The sequence below is a fragment of the Gavialis gangeticus genome, unplaced genomic scaffold (assembly GCF_001723915.1).
Source record: "Gavialis gangeticus isolate Ggan-Ray unplaced genomic scaffold, GavGan_comp1, whole genome shotgun sequence".
Lineage (NCBI taxonomy): Eukaryota > Metazoa > Chordata > Crocodylia > Gavialidae > Gavialis > Gavialis gangeticus.
The window spans coordinates 35,811-49,594 of record NW_017728980.1 but is presented as its reverse complement, the minus strand read 5'-3'; the positions used below and the strand labels follow the sequence as shown (position 1 = coordinate 49,594).

The 13,784-nt window shown below is 43.9% G+C and overlaps 1 protein-coding gene across 2 annotated transcripts in view; it reads right to left on the bottom strand.

Annotated features, from left to right (window-relative positions):
• Positions 1–129: 129 nt before the first annotated feature.
• MSANTD2 (Myb/SANT DNA binding domain containing 2) overlaps positions 130–13,784 on the bottom strand; it is a 49,360-nt gene continuing 35,705 nt past the window's right edge. The window contains exon 5 of one of the 2 annotated variants that reach the window (XM_019508761.1): positions 130–1,580. In XM_019508761.1, the coding sequence (XP_019364306.1) occupies positions 728–1,580 (853 nt within the window). In that variant the 3' untranslated portion in view covers positions 130–727. Of the gene's footprint in view, positions 1,581–6,109; positions 6,272–13,784 lie in introns of those variants that run through there. The other variant, XM_019508770.1, reaches the window with a different exon arrangement.

Here is a 13,784-nt window from a genome sequence, read left to right as displayed (position 1 = left end):
AACTCCCCTCTTCCCACCCACCTCCCAAATTCTCACAGCTTTGATTGTATTGATAAGCATGGTTTGACAAAATGTTTCCCAACTGTCAGGTTATTCTCACTGCCACAAAGAGGCTAGCTAGAACTTAAAAAGGCCAGGAGTTATTTTAATGTTAAAAAAAAGCTGATATGGCAACACTACTAGTAAAAAAGTGGGATACATCACAGAAACAAAAGTCTTTGCAGGCAACACTGTTTGGAAATAGTAAAACACTTCTGATGGGTGAAAAAAGTGAAACTCTAAATTATATACAATAGTAGCTAAGGGTGGCATTGAAAGTCTCATTTAATGTGACTCAGTTTAACTTGCCATTATCTATTGCTTATTTATTCAGATCTGTAATAACACTTATATAGAGACAAGATGTGTAAAAATGAAACATTGTGGAAAAACAGGTTTTCATATGAAACGCAAAGTAAAAGCTCTGTCCAATGTGGAATGTACCTACAGTCATTTTGTTTACAGGGCTTTCCTCCTTACTCTTCTCCTTATAAAACTAACTGGCCTGCCAAGCTGTACAGTTTACTTGCTCAGGACAAGTTTTTGTGACCACATGCAAGCATCTTTCACTTTGAAGTTCATTTCACTTTGAAAGTCTGACTTGCCCAACTGTGAACAGATAGGATCCACTTGTTTGCGAGCAACAGTGAAAGGAAACAGGAGCCCTAATCCTTATGAAGGACGCGATTCAGTTGTTAAACCTTAATGGGTATCCAATGGCTTTTTCCAGGCACTCTACCAAAGAGCCAGCAGAAAGAAAATCCCTCTCCACTTCCACAAATTTTATGTAGATGGATTTAGGCGACACACCAGGGTCTACGATGCAGTTCTGAGATAAAAATCCATTGATCCCAACCCACTCTTTACTGAAGGTTTTGGTGTTTGCCTGAAAATGTAAAAACAAGCACTGCTGGAGAGTTCTTACCTCAGCAATGCCAAGGTAACAATAGATAATTCTGGTGGACTCCATATCCACCCTGAGAGAGGCCTGTGGTGAAGGGACATCTGTCTCCCCATGAGTCTCTTTGCCAGGATCTTGGCCTCTGCGGTCTGCAACAGGTGACTGGGGTTTATCATGGCACTCTTCATAACCAATAGCATACAAACCAGGGCTTTTGGGAATCCCCCCTGGTAATAAATACTGAACAACGTTTCCTCCAGTTGGCTTGGAGTGAGCTATAGGTATCCAGTCAATCTCCATGTGCAGCTCCAGGCATCTTGCTTCACTAATTGTAATCTCTAGGAATTTATAGTAAACATTTTTCCAGTTCATTTTCTGTACTCTGGTCATAATGACCCTGCCCTCTGGCTTCTCTGAATTGAAATATTCCCGAAGCCGTTTGCCGAGAGGCACCTGTGAACTGATCTCGGCATAGTGGTAACGAATATCCTCCTTCCAGCGTGTGTTATAACCAATGCCAAAAATGGCCAGTTTGTTAGAAAGGTGGAGCCTGGAGAAGTCTGTCCAGCTCTGAAACAGCTCCCATTTTAACTGGACCGATTCCAATATTTGCATAATATTCTGCATGACATCACGTTTTCTAGAAAAATGAACAAACATAAGCTGTAAGACAGAGCCCCACTCAGATCAGAATAAAATGTTTAGAACATCTCAAGTTTGAACAAGTGTATCAACTTTAGGAAAACAGACCCAGAACAAGAGCATTCAGAGACAAGCAGAGAACAGGGATATCAAACTCATCTGGACCCATGGGCTGAACCCAAAGCAGGGAACCAGGCCGCAGGCTGGTAATTTGGCAATGGCAGTGTTAATTTCTGCCCCCTCCTCTCACCAAATTTTCAGATGACACTGCTTCATGCTCTGAATCTGGCCTGTGAGGCTCTCCACGGGGCCAGAAATTTTGCGGCTGGAAAAGTGGTGATGGTGTTAACTGAATTATAGAAAATGAGGGTTGGAAGGGCCTTCAGGAGATCATCTAGTTCAACCTCCTGGTCAAAGCAGGACCATCCCCAACTAGATCATCTCAGACAAGGCTTTGTTGAGCTGGGTCCAAGGATGAAGATTCCACCACCTTTCTGGGTAACCTGTTCCAGTGCTTTACGAGCCTCTGAGTGAGAAAATTCTTCCAAATATCTAACCTAAACTTTTCCTGCTGCAACTTGAGACCATTGCTCCTTGTTCCGTCATCTGCCACCACTGAGAACAGTCTAGATCAGCGGATCCCATCCTCGGGTCATGACCCAAATGAAGGTCGTGGGGGCAATGCTGGCAGTGCCACACATGAAGGACGAGCTGCACCATGTGCCGGGAGCTCCCCCACCCCGGCCCCCGGGCCACCACCACACTCCGCTCCCAGCAGCAGGTCATAGCAAAAAAAAAAAAGAAGAAAGAAAAGAGGTTGGGAACTACTGGTCTAGATTCATCCTCTTTGGAACCACCCTTCAGGTAACTAAAGATTGCTATTAAATTCCCTCTGTCTTCTCCTGTCCAGACTAAATAAGCCCAGTTCCCTCAACCTCTCCTCAGAAGTCACTTGCTTCAGGCCCCCTAACCATTTTTGTTGCTCTCTGCTGTACTTTCTCCAATTTGGCTAAATTATACGCAATTGCTATGGCTGTGGGAGCTGCGGCAATTAACACTGCCATCACTTGTCCACATACCACATATCCAACCCCATGGGGAGCCCAGCAGGCTGGATGACAACTCTGTGGTCTAGATCTGACCCATGGATTGCATCTTTAATACCCTTAGAATATATGGAAAAAAGTGGTTCTCTTTCATTATTAATAATTTTGAGCAAACATCCCTATGATGCTCTGGGCAATGAGTTATGCAGTTAAAATAATTATCTATAAAGATATTATTTGTATATGGACAACTGTATCATTTGAAAAATCTGCACCTTTGAACTGACTATTCTTTCCCCAAGCTGCAACCTCTTTGTGATCCATAGACATGCAACTTACATTTCAAGAAACTTGAGATCACCTTCTGAAGACAGAACTTAATAATGTAATAAAATGCTCAAAAACTGGCAACATACCCTATCTTAGCAGAGGATTAGGGAGTATTAGGTTAAGTATACATGCTTTCACTTGCCAAAACTTATGCATTACAAAACTTGTGACTATGTACAGGTCAGGAGCTAAAGGTGATAAGCAGCCTAGTCCACAAATTACTTTTCGAAAAGACTGAAGCACAATAAATGTAGTCATCTGATTGCATGGTGTAGACCTGAAATAGCTTTGGAGAAGAGACAGAACTTCTAGGGATTCCACAAGCCTGTTTTGCCTTAAAAAATAAGACATCCTTAACTAACAATGCCAAAGGAAGCATTACTAAAGGGACTTACATATTTATAACTAATTTAGCAAGTATATTTGCATACATCAGGTACGAATATGAATTGCTCCATGTAGAACAGATGGGATATGCATTTATGACAACTCTTTTACAGAAATATTTATCCTGAGGACCAATAGCCAGCATTATCAAAGTCATAGGCAAGTATTACAGCTCTTTTGATAATTGAATGAAAATCTGGTTCAGTCCAACAAATCTCACTCACACAGCATGTGCCACTTCAATAATATTCAGAGTACATTTGTACTAGGTAATCATTTCTACAGCACAAACAGGATAGGGTTTGGGGACTTAGCAGCTATCTCCTCACTCTCCCAGCTTGAAGAAATTACATGCTGCATCTTTAGCCTTGTAGAAAATGGATGTTCTCCCTTCACCTAGAGAAAGGGAATGCCTGTCACAACTCCCACAGGCATTCCAAAGCCACCACTGGTAAATCAAGAGGCATTCAGTTCTTGCAGGTACAGCACTTCATGCACAGCTGAAGATGGGGGAAAGGATCTCTTGGAAGAGGGGGTATGAAGTGGAGAACGGAGAGCAGGAAATGAGGGGAGAACTGAAATGTGAGTGTTAAAAGGCAAGAAAACCAAGGAGAACATTAAGACAGAAGTATGCAGGAGAAAGAATCAGGTGACAGGAAGAAACTCTACTCTGGGTGACAGGGAAGCACCACTACTTCTGGGAAAGCCAAGTTGGTTTGGGACATGCATCTAATGGCATAAACAGCCCACTCATTAGGGAGGCAGTGAGACATGATAGACTCAGTTTCATTTTCAGCTCTGCTACATCCTCCCTGTGTGATCATGGACAATTTATGCTAGAAACAGATATCCTCAGCAAAGCAAAATCAGCTGTGCCTGATCTCACTCCAGAGGTATCTATAGATGTGCCCAATTGCTGTCCCAGGCCAAATCTACAAGTAGGGGACAACTCCCCTCCCCCAAGTTGGGGAGCAGGAGAATTCCCTGAGGTGGTTATTCCATGTGTACCTACAAGCACAGAGTGCCAGGGGGGACTCAAGCAGGGGTCTTGAACAGCCCCTTCCCCCTGCACATTTACAGTTGTGCATGGGCAAATCCTTCTCCAAGGGATTCCTTGTCCTGCACACAAGGGAGAGAAAACTTGCATTCCCCTTCCACACTTGCACTCCTCCCCTCCCCTCCACTTGCAGACACATGGGGGAAAATCCCCTGCAAGGTCTGGCTGAAAGCAAGGTTTGCTCCTACCCAGCCAGACCTGGGGCTTGGGTCTGGCTGAAGGGGGAAAACACCACAGAGGAAACAGATGTCTGCTGCAATAACAAGCCAGAGACTATTACCACCTTGTGTTGTGCCACTGATTTTCCTTTCATATGGCATAACAAAGGGTAACCAAAGTGTATTTGCTCAGTATTCATGATGCCATAAAAAATTGTTAGGGTGACACAAGTGAAATATCAGGCAGCGTCTGATGTTTCCACCCCCAGTGTCTCTGTAATTCAGCCCCCCATCTAAGACATTCAGATAGCACCAGTACTGCAATATGTAAGTATACAAGATAGAGGTAAGAGGAAGAGAACAAAAATCATTGCATCCTCATCACAGATAAGGAAACTCCTTTGAACATACATGTAAGACAGGTTTGAAAATATACTTTTTTTCCTTTAACACTGATGATCTCAATCGCAAAACTGCTCAGACCTGATGATGAATGTCTTGCATTTTAAAGCTTGTCTAACTTCATCCCAACTATGCAGGTGGTCCAATAAAAGCTAGCACCCTAAGAAATCGTTGCAAAATTCCTGGACAGTTATGGCTACAAAATTACTTTCAGATTACCAAGATGATTTTTTGCTTTGGATAATTCATAATCCACTTGGTATGAATTTCAAATTCTGGATGTGATGTGTACAAACCTCATGTAAGCAGACTGGTGACAGCCATTGTGTACTTCATAAACTAAGCCCAGATCAATTGGGTTAGGATTGTTTTTTTTCTATAAAATCTCTCCCTCATATATATGAGTAGTTGACTAGATGCATCAGCAGTAGAAGAGTGCACTGCTTCTCAGGAGAGCATTCAAAGGAGGACAGGGAGCTCTAACAAATCATTCTCTTTCGCAGTTTTCCTAAACTGCTATTGTCCACATTTGTTCATCAGCAAAGAGAAAGAGCCCAAAAGGTGTGGGGGTTTTTTCAAAGAAGTTCCTTGTGCTCCATCTTGCACAAGTTTATCATTTGAAGTGATACTGCTGCTTTCCTGAAAGCTTTACCAATATTCTTCTGGAAAAGGAAAATAGCCTAGCCTCCTCTCACATACACTCACCATTTTGGTGGAAAAAAATTCAAGGATGTGAACACCTAAGCTAACTCAAGAGCAGGGCTGACATCAGGCCCTGACCAACTATCAGCACCATAAAAAAGTAACACTACCATAAAAAGCAGAAGTATTTCTAAAGAGAATTGGAAACATTTTATTAATGCATTGGTCTGGGCCGAAAAGTAAAACTGAGTTATCAGAAAGCCAGCCAGCAAGGGGCCTGCTGGCTCTAGAAACCCTAGGAACAGAATTCTGCCTCAAACAACAGTTTGCCAAGAAACCTGTTGGATGCCAAGATTGTTTTAATGGGTTCCTTATTTAAAAATATTTTGTAGGAGAACTTATAATTGCTCAAAGTAACAAAAATATTGTATATTTAAGTGCACATGTATTTAGCCAAAATACATTTATATTAACACATGAAAGACTGTAGCATACAAGCCTGTACTTTTTCAATGGATAAAGGTGGAAAAAGCCTTTTCTATATGGCTTTTCTGTTGGTTCTTCTGATTCCAAGCCTCAGATGCTGAGCAGCACTGTCACTACAGCTTGGAATATGGCATCTCAAACTTTCCACTTTAGACATTTGGAATTGAAAGTTCATCATCTTCTAGGGACAAGACAGACAAGGTAACATTATAATTTGCTGTCTCATTTAAATACATTGTTGTCTGATAACACAGAATTGTGTAATACTGATAGCAGTGTTATTCATACATTTACTAAAATAACTAAGTTATTTTTTTCTTAGAAAAACAGTTCCATTTAAAATTAAATACAGTAGAAAGCAGTACTTGCATTGTTCAGTTAAACACTGAAAGAGACAGTTTAGAACGAAATGTCTTGAAAAATAGGATTGTACAATGAGATCAATAAACTTCACTCAAGCTGTGACTGAGGATCATGGTGAAAAAAAAGTGTCATAATAATCCAACCTTGTCAGGTACAGCACCGATTTTACTTGGGGACATGGTCAGGATGCAGCTGAGAAGGTGAGAAATAAGACCTTCAAGGATTGAGACTCTGGACTACAAGTACACAGGAAGCAGGTGGTATGGTGGTGGTTCAAAGAGCTATACTTGCTATTAAGTTCTGTTCCCACCTACAACAGAGTTAGATGGCTCAGCCAAGAATACCTGCAACTCAAGTTTCCAGGATTCTTTCCAGCATCTCCATGACTTGAAATCTTCATACCAAGGGGACTTATGAATATTATACCATAACACACAAAATTCCAGTTTTAAAGACTGTGAATGTCATGCTATAATAGAGACCTCGTGTACAGTAAAACTAGAATATTTTGGAGAGTGCACTGTACTGCAACTGCTTCCCTTTACTTCTACAACCAGCGTATTAGCTGGATTTAACACTTCTAAAAACTCTGTAAGGCAAATTGCTTATTTTGCAGACAGAAAAAAAAGGTTGAGTAAGCAATCAGAACTGGTAGGATTACAGTACAGGGTTCAATCTAGGTATCCATTCACTGGACTAGTGTATGTAACCCTTTGTTCTGTTGACATGTTCTGCAATTTAAGTGAGTAAAGACAGAAAACTTAGTACGAATTTATTTTAAGACACTTTTATATACAGGAGACTTTACAGAGACTGCTGGTTTCAGTGAACAATTCAATTCTCAAAGTTATTGTTTTCAAAATGTTTCTAGATTCTAGAATATACAAGTGTTGTTAAAAAAGTAGCAGAACAAATATGTAGTTATCCTACCTTTTCAATAACAACTTATCTTGAACTAATGGGTTAACAAGTTCTAATTCATGACCGACTCTTCAAGCTTATTTTACAATGTAACACAAAAAGCAGAAAAGAAAGTGCATGAGAGAGAATATAGCTGTTCAGAGGGTCATAACTAATGACCACCTATTTTGTCAGATGCTAGCATTGCCTTCTTCTAGTAAGTAAATTATTGCCTATGAAAGCTCATGCCCCTCTGAATTGATCTCTGAAGACATCACCTTGCTCTACCTTCTGCCTCATTTCTGACTAACACAGATAAACACCTTGCTAACAAGTATGAATTCCACATGGCTTGCTCATAGTTTTTAGTCAGTGAAATCTGCTCCCTACTTCTCGTGTAGGCTGCAATTTCAAAGCACAGGGATGGAGTCCCCAAGTTTTATTTTACTGCCCAAGAGCAATCCATGGTAGCTTGGCTGTTTTCTAGGGACATGCTTATATCCTGCTGTCCCACACTCCTTCTTGAACTCTGGAGTATGGGTTTTAAGCATGAGGAACTTACAGAGCTTAGAGGCCAATTATTTACTGTTCGATATTCTAAGTCAAAAGAGGTTGCAGCTTCAGTGCATGTCACCTCTGTATGCAACAGTCTTACAGAAATTAAGTACAGTGTCCACTCGTAATCAGAATCAAATTGGGCAGATCATTTTTATTCTAATAAGTGGAGATTCTAAAACAGTGAAGTGACAAAGTAAAAAGTTCATGAAGAAGTAGAAAATGAACATGTTTTGGGGGGTTCAATTATCATATGTGGTTGATTCTATTAAATGAGATGCTAATAACTGGCAGTGGTCCTGGGTATGACTGTAAGCTGCATCCAACTGAAGCTCCTGGTGGCAATGTGACAGCGCTACTAGTGGCAGAGTAGCTCCTATAAAATACCACAACGCTGCAACCTCCAGAATAAGCAAGTATAGGGCAACTCAAAATCCTGGCCCCCACTGCCTTGTGGGTACTCCTTGGTTGGAGAAAAGCTAAGGGACATCATGCTGACATAAAAGTGCCTCACTGAAGTATTAGGCAGTCAGCAACAGTTTTTATCTGTTGCCCTCTGGCAGAAGCTACTGCCATTGGATGTTTAGACTCAGTCCGGTCTTCGGATCCTGCTTCAATGGTTGAAAGCAGGGGGTTCTCAACCTTTTTTGTACCAGGACCCATCTGTAAAGAGTGATGACCAGACCTGACCCAGTAAATAGTTTAAGTAGAAAACGGTGCCCTGGCCCTGCTGGTGCCCCTCACTCCCAACCCTCCCCCCCATGAATGTGGGAAGGGGGGGCGTGTGTGGGGAATGGGAAGGACAGGGGACAGGGACAGACACGTGGCCCCCAGATTTGTGCACCCACAGCAGGCACAGAGCCACAGCCTGGCTGGACCAGCACGAGCAGGAGACGCCTCCACGGCCCAGCAGGCAGGATGGCAGAGTGGGGCAGAAAGACTCATTGCTGCTGCTGCTGGGACTGCCCCCCCAACCCACCATGCCAGCCATGCCATCAGCAGCATGAGGAATAACAGATGGGGAGGAGGGCCACACTGTCCTCATCTCCTCTGCCTGCCAGCCTCTTGTGCTGGGCCACAGCTCTACCCCACCTCCATGGCCTGGCCACCACCGTTGCTTCCCCTTAGGCCACCTGTGCTGCCCACCACCCCACCTCCTCTACAGGGTAGAGCTGCAGCCTAAGGGGAGCAGTAGCAGCAGATGGGCCACGGTGGTGGGATAGAGCTGCAGCCTGGCGCGTGAGTAGCTGAAGGCAGGAGGTTGTGAGGCCAGCGTGGCCCACTCCCTTGTCTGTTACTCCTTGTGCTGCTGCCAGTGCAGCTGGCGTGGATGTCCTGGCAGAGGCAGCAACAAGTCTCACCAGCCTGCTCTGCCTTCCTGGACCAGGTCCCACTTGCTGGATCATGGAGGCGGCTCCTGCCTGTGCCAGTCCACCCAGGCTGCAGCCCCGTGCCTACTGTGGGTGCGTAAGAGTGTCTTGCATAGTCTACGCCTCCCCCATGCCCCACAAACTTGCCTGCAGGGAACTGTGGGAGCTACTCTCCAAGCTCCCTGGCTGCCACATGCAGGTGTGCGTATGTATGTGCATGTGGTTCCCCGTCTTATCGTCCTCCTCCTCCAGTTCCCCCGATGCCAAGCAGTCTCTTGCAGGCTGGAACTTTGCCAGCCTGCAAGATGAAACGTGCAGTTTCCCAGGTTTTTCTCCTTTAAAGGAGAAAAATCCACATTTTTCTGCAGCAAATAGAAAACCTGGATCCCTGTTTATTAATATGCGCAGTGTTAACATATGGTGAAGCACAAGTGGCATCTTTTTTTAAAAAAAATGTATGCAAAATATGATCCATTTTTAAAGTTTGTTCAGGACCCTTTCATATGTTCTTGTGACCCACTTTTGTGTCATGACCCACTGGTTAAGAAATGCTGGGCTAAAGGGCAGATGGTAGGTCTTGGGCAGCTTCTACTCCTCCATACTTCTGCATAGGCACATGCATCAAAGGTCTTGGTGTGATGATTGCAGGGCTCTGTACAAGCAGATTCATCACGCACCCGATCAGACCTCTTAAGTGTACAGCAGGTGTTCCCAAACTGTGGTACAGATACCTCTGGGGGTATACAAGACATCTGTGGGGGCATGCGGAAGAACTTGTGCAACAGCAAATTTAATTTCCACTATAATAATAATAGACATTTAAGGGGTTAAAATATAAAACCGTTGCTGGTAAGGGTACAAGGCAGCTAATAAGTCTGGAAAGGGGTATGCAATAATAAAAAGTTTGGGAATCTCTGATCTAGAGGATTGACAGTTACCTATGAATAACTGGCAGATACCATGTTAAACTTGCTCATTCAAGTCTCAGATCCTTTTCTTGGCTAATGAGAAGAATAGAGCTTTCCTGATAACTCAGGGAAGTGCTGATCAAACCAGCACTAAATAAACCCAGCAACTAAGACGACTATGCTACAAAATACTTCCCCCATCCTATTCCCCTAAAGAATCCAAGTTAAACCAACAGAGTGAAGTAGACATTTGTGCATTTGATTACATACGGAGAAAAGGCTAGGTAGGGCCAAAATTTAGGAGATGAATGCCTGAAGTCAGGTACCAAGAACAATTCATGTGTTTTTAAAAGAAGAATCCTTACACATCACAAATCAAGAAAATACTTAAGTATGTCCTTACTTAAGTATACAAGCCCTATTGATTTTACTGGCATTACCATGTTTAAGATTTGGCATAAGTATCAGGTGACATCAGACCTACTTTCTTACAGGCCTTCCCCTTAAAGTCTATAAGTTGGGGAACACACAATGTTTTAACAACATCCTAGATTATTAATGAAATTCTCTAGTTTACTATTAATCAGTTTGCCTTATGCAATGTCAGGCTGGACCACAATAAAAAGAAAGCAGGGGTGCACCGATAGAGATTTTTGGGGCCGATACCAATAGCTGATTTTTAAGGAGGCGTATCAATGCAATTTCCGATACCAGCCCAGCAGTTTGGAGAGCTGAGTGCAGCTGGTAAGCCTGGTATGGTGGAAGGGGAGGAGGGAGGGGGAAGGGAAGGGGCATGTGCAGATCGAGGCCCCTGCGGTGAGGGAGGAGTGGCGCTGGGGCAAGCGGTGCCCAGCCAGGGTGGGGCAAGTGTGGGATGGAGCCGCAGCTTGTCCAGGGGGCAGCTCTCACCACTGTGCCCCACTTGTGCAAGAGCCACTGGTCTGACAGCTTGTCCAACAGCTCCTGCCGTTCGCCAGGGGTGGGGGGGTGCACCTGGATCTCCACAGCTCCAGGGCTGCACCAAGCTCTTTCCGGTGGGAGAAGGCTGGACTTGGGGGGCTACGATGAATTTTGGGGGACTGCAGCACCTCCCCCCATGCTTCCCTGGGCCCAGCACCACCGCCACCCACACAGAGCCCAGCCCCACCTTACCGGAAAGAGCTTGGCAGAGTCCTGGCCCTGCGTAGATCTGGGAGCACATGTCCCTGCCATACCCTCTTGGATGAGTGGCAGGAGCAGCAGCAGGAGCCGCTGGATGAGCAAGCAATGGATGAGCCGCTGGAACAGGGGCTCCTGCACAAGTGGCACTGCGGCCCCCACCCACGACAAGCCTCGGCTCTGTCCCATGCCCGCCTACCCTGGCTGGGTAGTGCTTGCCCCAGAGCCTGCTCCATTTCTCCCTCACTGTAGGGGCCTTGATCTGCACCCCTCCCTTCCACCAGCTGCATACAGCTCTCCAAGTAGCCCGGCTGTGCTCCTCACTGCCTATGTAGTGTGCTGTGGCTGTGTGCATGCATGGGCCATTTATTGGCCATATCAGGCAGATTTCTGATACGGACAATTTTCTTTATATTGGTGCCAATCTGTTATCGGACCGATGTATTGGTGCACCTCTAAAAGAAAGATAACTTCATCTCACTTATTTCTACTCAGGTCCACAAAGGTAACACACACTCACTGTTGATAAACCTTCACAAGAGAAAAAAATAGTTTACAGATGCTCTCTGTCTGAATCTACAAAAACTATATAAAATAATATACATAAAAAGTTGGATTTGCCTATGTTTTACACCAAATGTGTTTGGATTCTGCTTCAACCATTCCATCTGGAATGCTTATTTTCTTATTTCCAAGGAAAAAAGCCAACATGCTGGTTGGTACATTAAGTACAAGGTGAACACTGTCATATAACAATCACATTGTGGAAACTATATCAGAAATGAATGTTAACTTTGTCAGCTAATAGATTTATAAGTTGTCAAGGTGTCTATAGCTGGTTCAATAGTGAAAGAACAGTACAAACTTTGCCCCAATGTGAAGGTCATTAGGAGAAAAGATCATAATTTAAAATTTAAATTATAGCGACAAGATGTTTTAGTACCTTTTTTCCTAAACTCCTAGATTGGGGTTAGCAACGTTTTTGGCCGGAGTGCTAAAGCCACCCCAACCTCCACCCATGCCTCAATTTGGTGTGCCAGAAATGGGGGACCTGCAAGGGGCCTGATCCTCATTGTTAGCAGTGGCTGCATGCATGCCTCTGGGTGGATGGCAGGGGAGGGGCTGGGGGGGTTGCACTGCCCCAGCCCCTTCCCTGCCATGCACTGCAAGCCACGCATGCACCCACTGCTGCCAAAGAGTTAGTGCCAGGGTTCCAGAATCCAGTGCAGTTGTCTGCAGCCCCCCAGCTGCCTTTAATAGCTGGCTCAGGCTCTGGGCTGCTGTAGCAGGCAGCTGGAAGGCTGCAAACAGCTGTGCCAGGCTTTGCAGCCTCAGCACTGGCTCCATGGCAGCAGCAGCTGCATACATGCCTCTGGGCAGTGTTATGCTGCCCCATGCCCCTTCCTGGCTATGCACACAAAGGTAGGTGCATGCACAGCTGCTGCAGCCACAGAACTGGTACCAGGGCTGCTGAGCTTCATGCAGCTGTTTGGAGCCTCCTGGTTGCAGTTGGAATGGCCTCGCATGCCATGCTCTGGCACGTGTGCCCAGGGTTGCCGATCCCTGTCCTAGATACATATCTATACTAGATAATCTGAGATGGTGCAATTAAAGCCTATGCCATCAAGTAAACCCAGAAAGAGAAAAGATTTCTCTCTTCACTTTTGCTTGCTTACAGCAATAGCAGGATTGTAGAGCTAACAGGTTTGTTTAATTTGGTCTACCAAGATAAAGATTAATATAGAAATAAAAGGTTCTTTGCTCCACAGGAAAGAACTCTTCTCCCACAAAGCTCAGGAATCACTGCATAGTTAGAGATTATTTTAACTTCTATCAGACGTGTAGTGCTTAAGGTACAACAGTATGGGAATCATTGCTGCACACTAAGAATTGTGCAAGGGTTTAGAGACTTTGCCTATGTATTCTGTAAAGGTACTTGACAAGATATGAAAGGTCTAAACTCACACAGAGCTATGCATCTATGTAGAATAAAGCCTCCCAGACTTTTATTAGCTGTTTAAGCATGACATTCAGGTTGATAAAATTAAAACCTATTTTTAAAGGAAATCCCATACAGCACTTCAAGTGTTCCAATATGAATTTTAGCTTCATTAATTCCAGGAGGCAACAAAATTATTTATTAATAGGAAAATATTTCCCTTCAGCTCAATTTTAACCCGCTAAAATAATATTGCTCCACCTTAGAGTTCACTTTTAGATATGAACCAAGTTCAGATATTCCCAGTCCAAAAGGGGAAAAATTAGAAATGACAAACTGGAATCTGCACACTAGAACCGAAATCCTCATAATTACAGAAGCCAATGCTCCTCATGCCACAAGTATACAGACACAAGTTATACTACTTATATGCATGTATACAATCTTTCCTACAATAGAATTAAACTATTGTTGGGCAGTAGGTCTCCCACCCCAAAATAC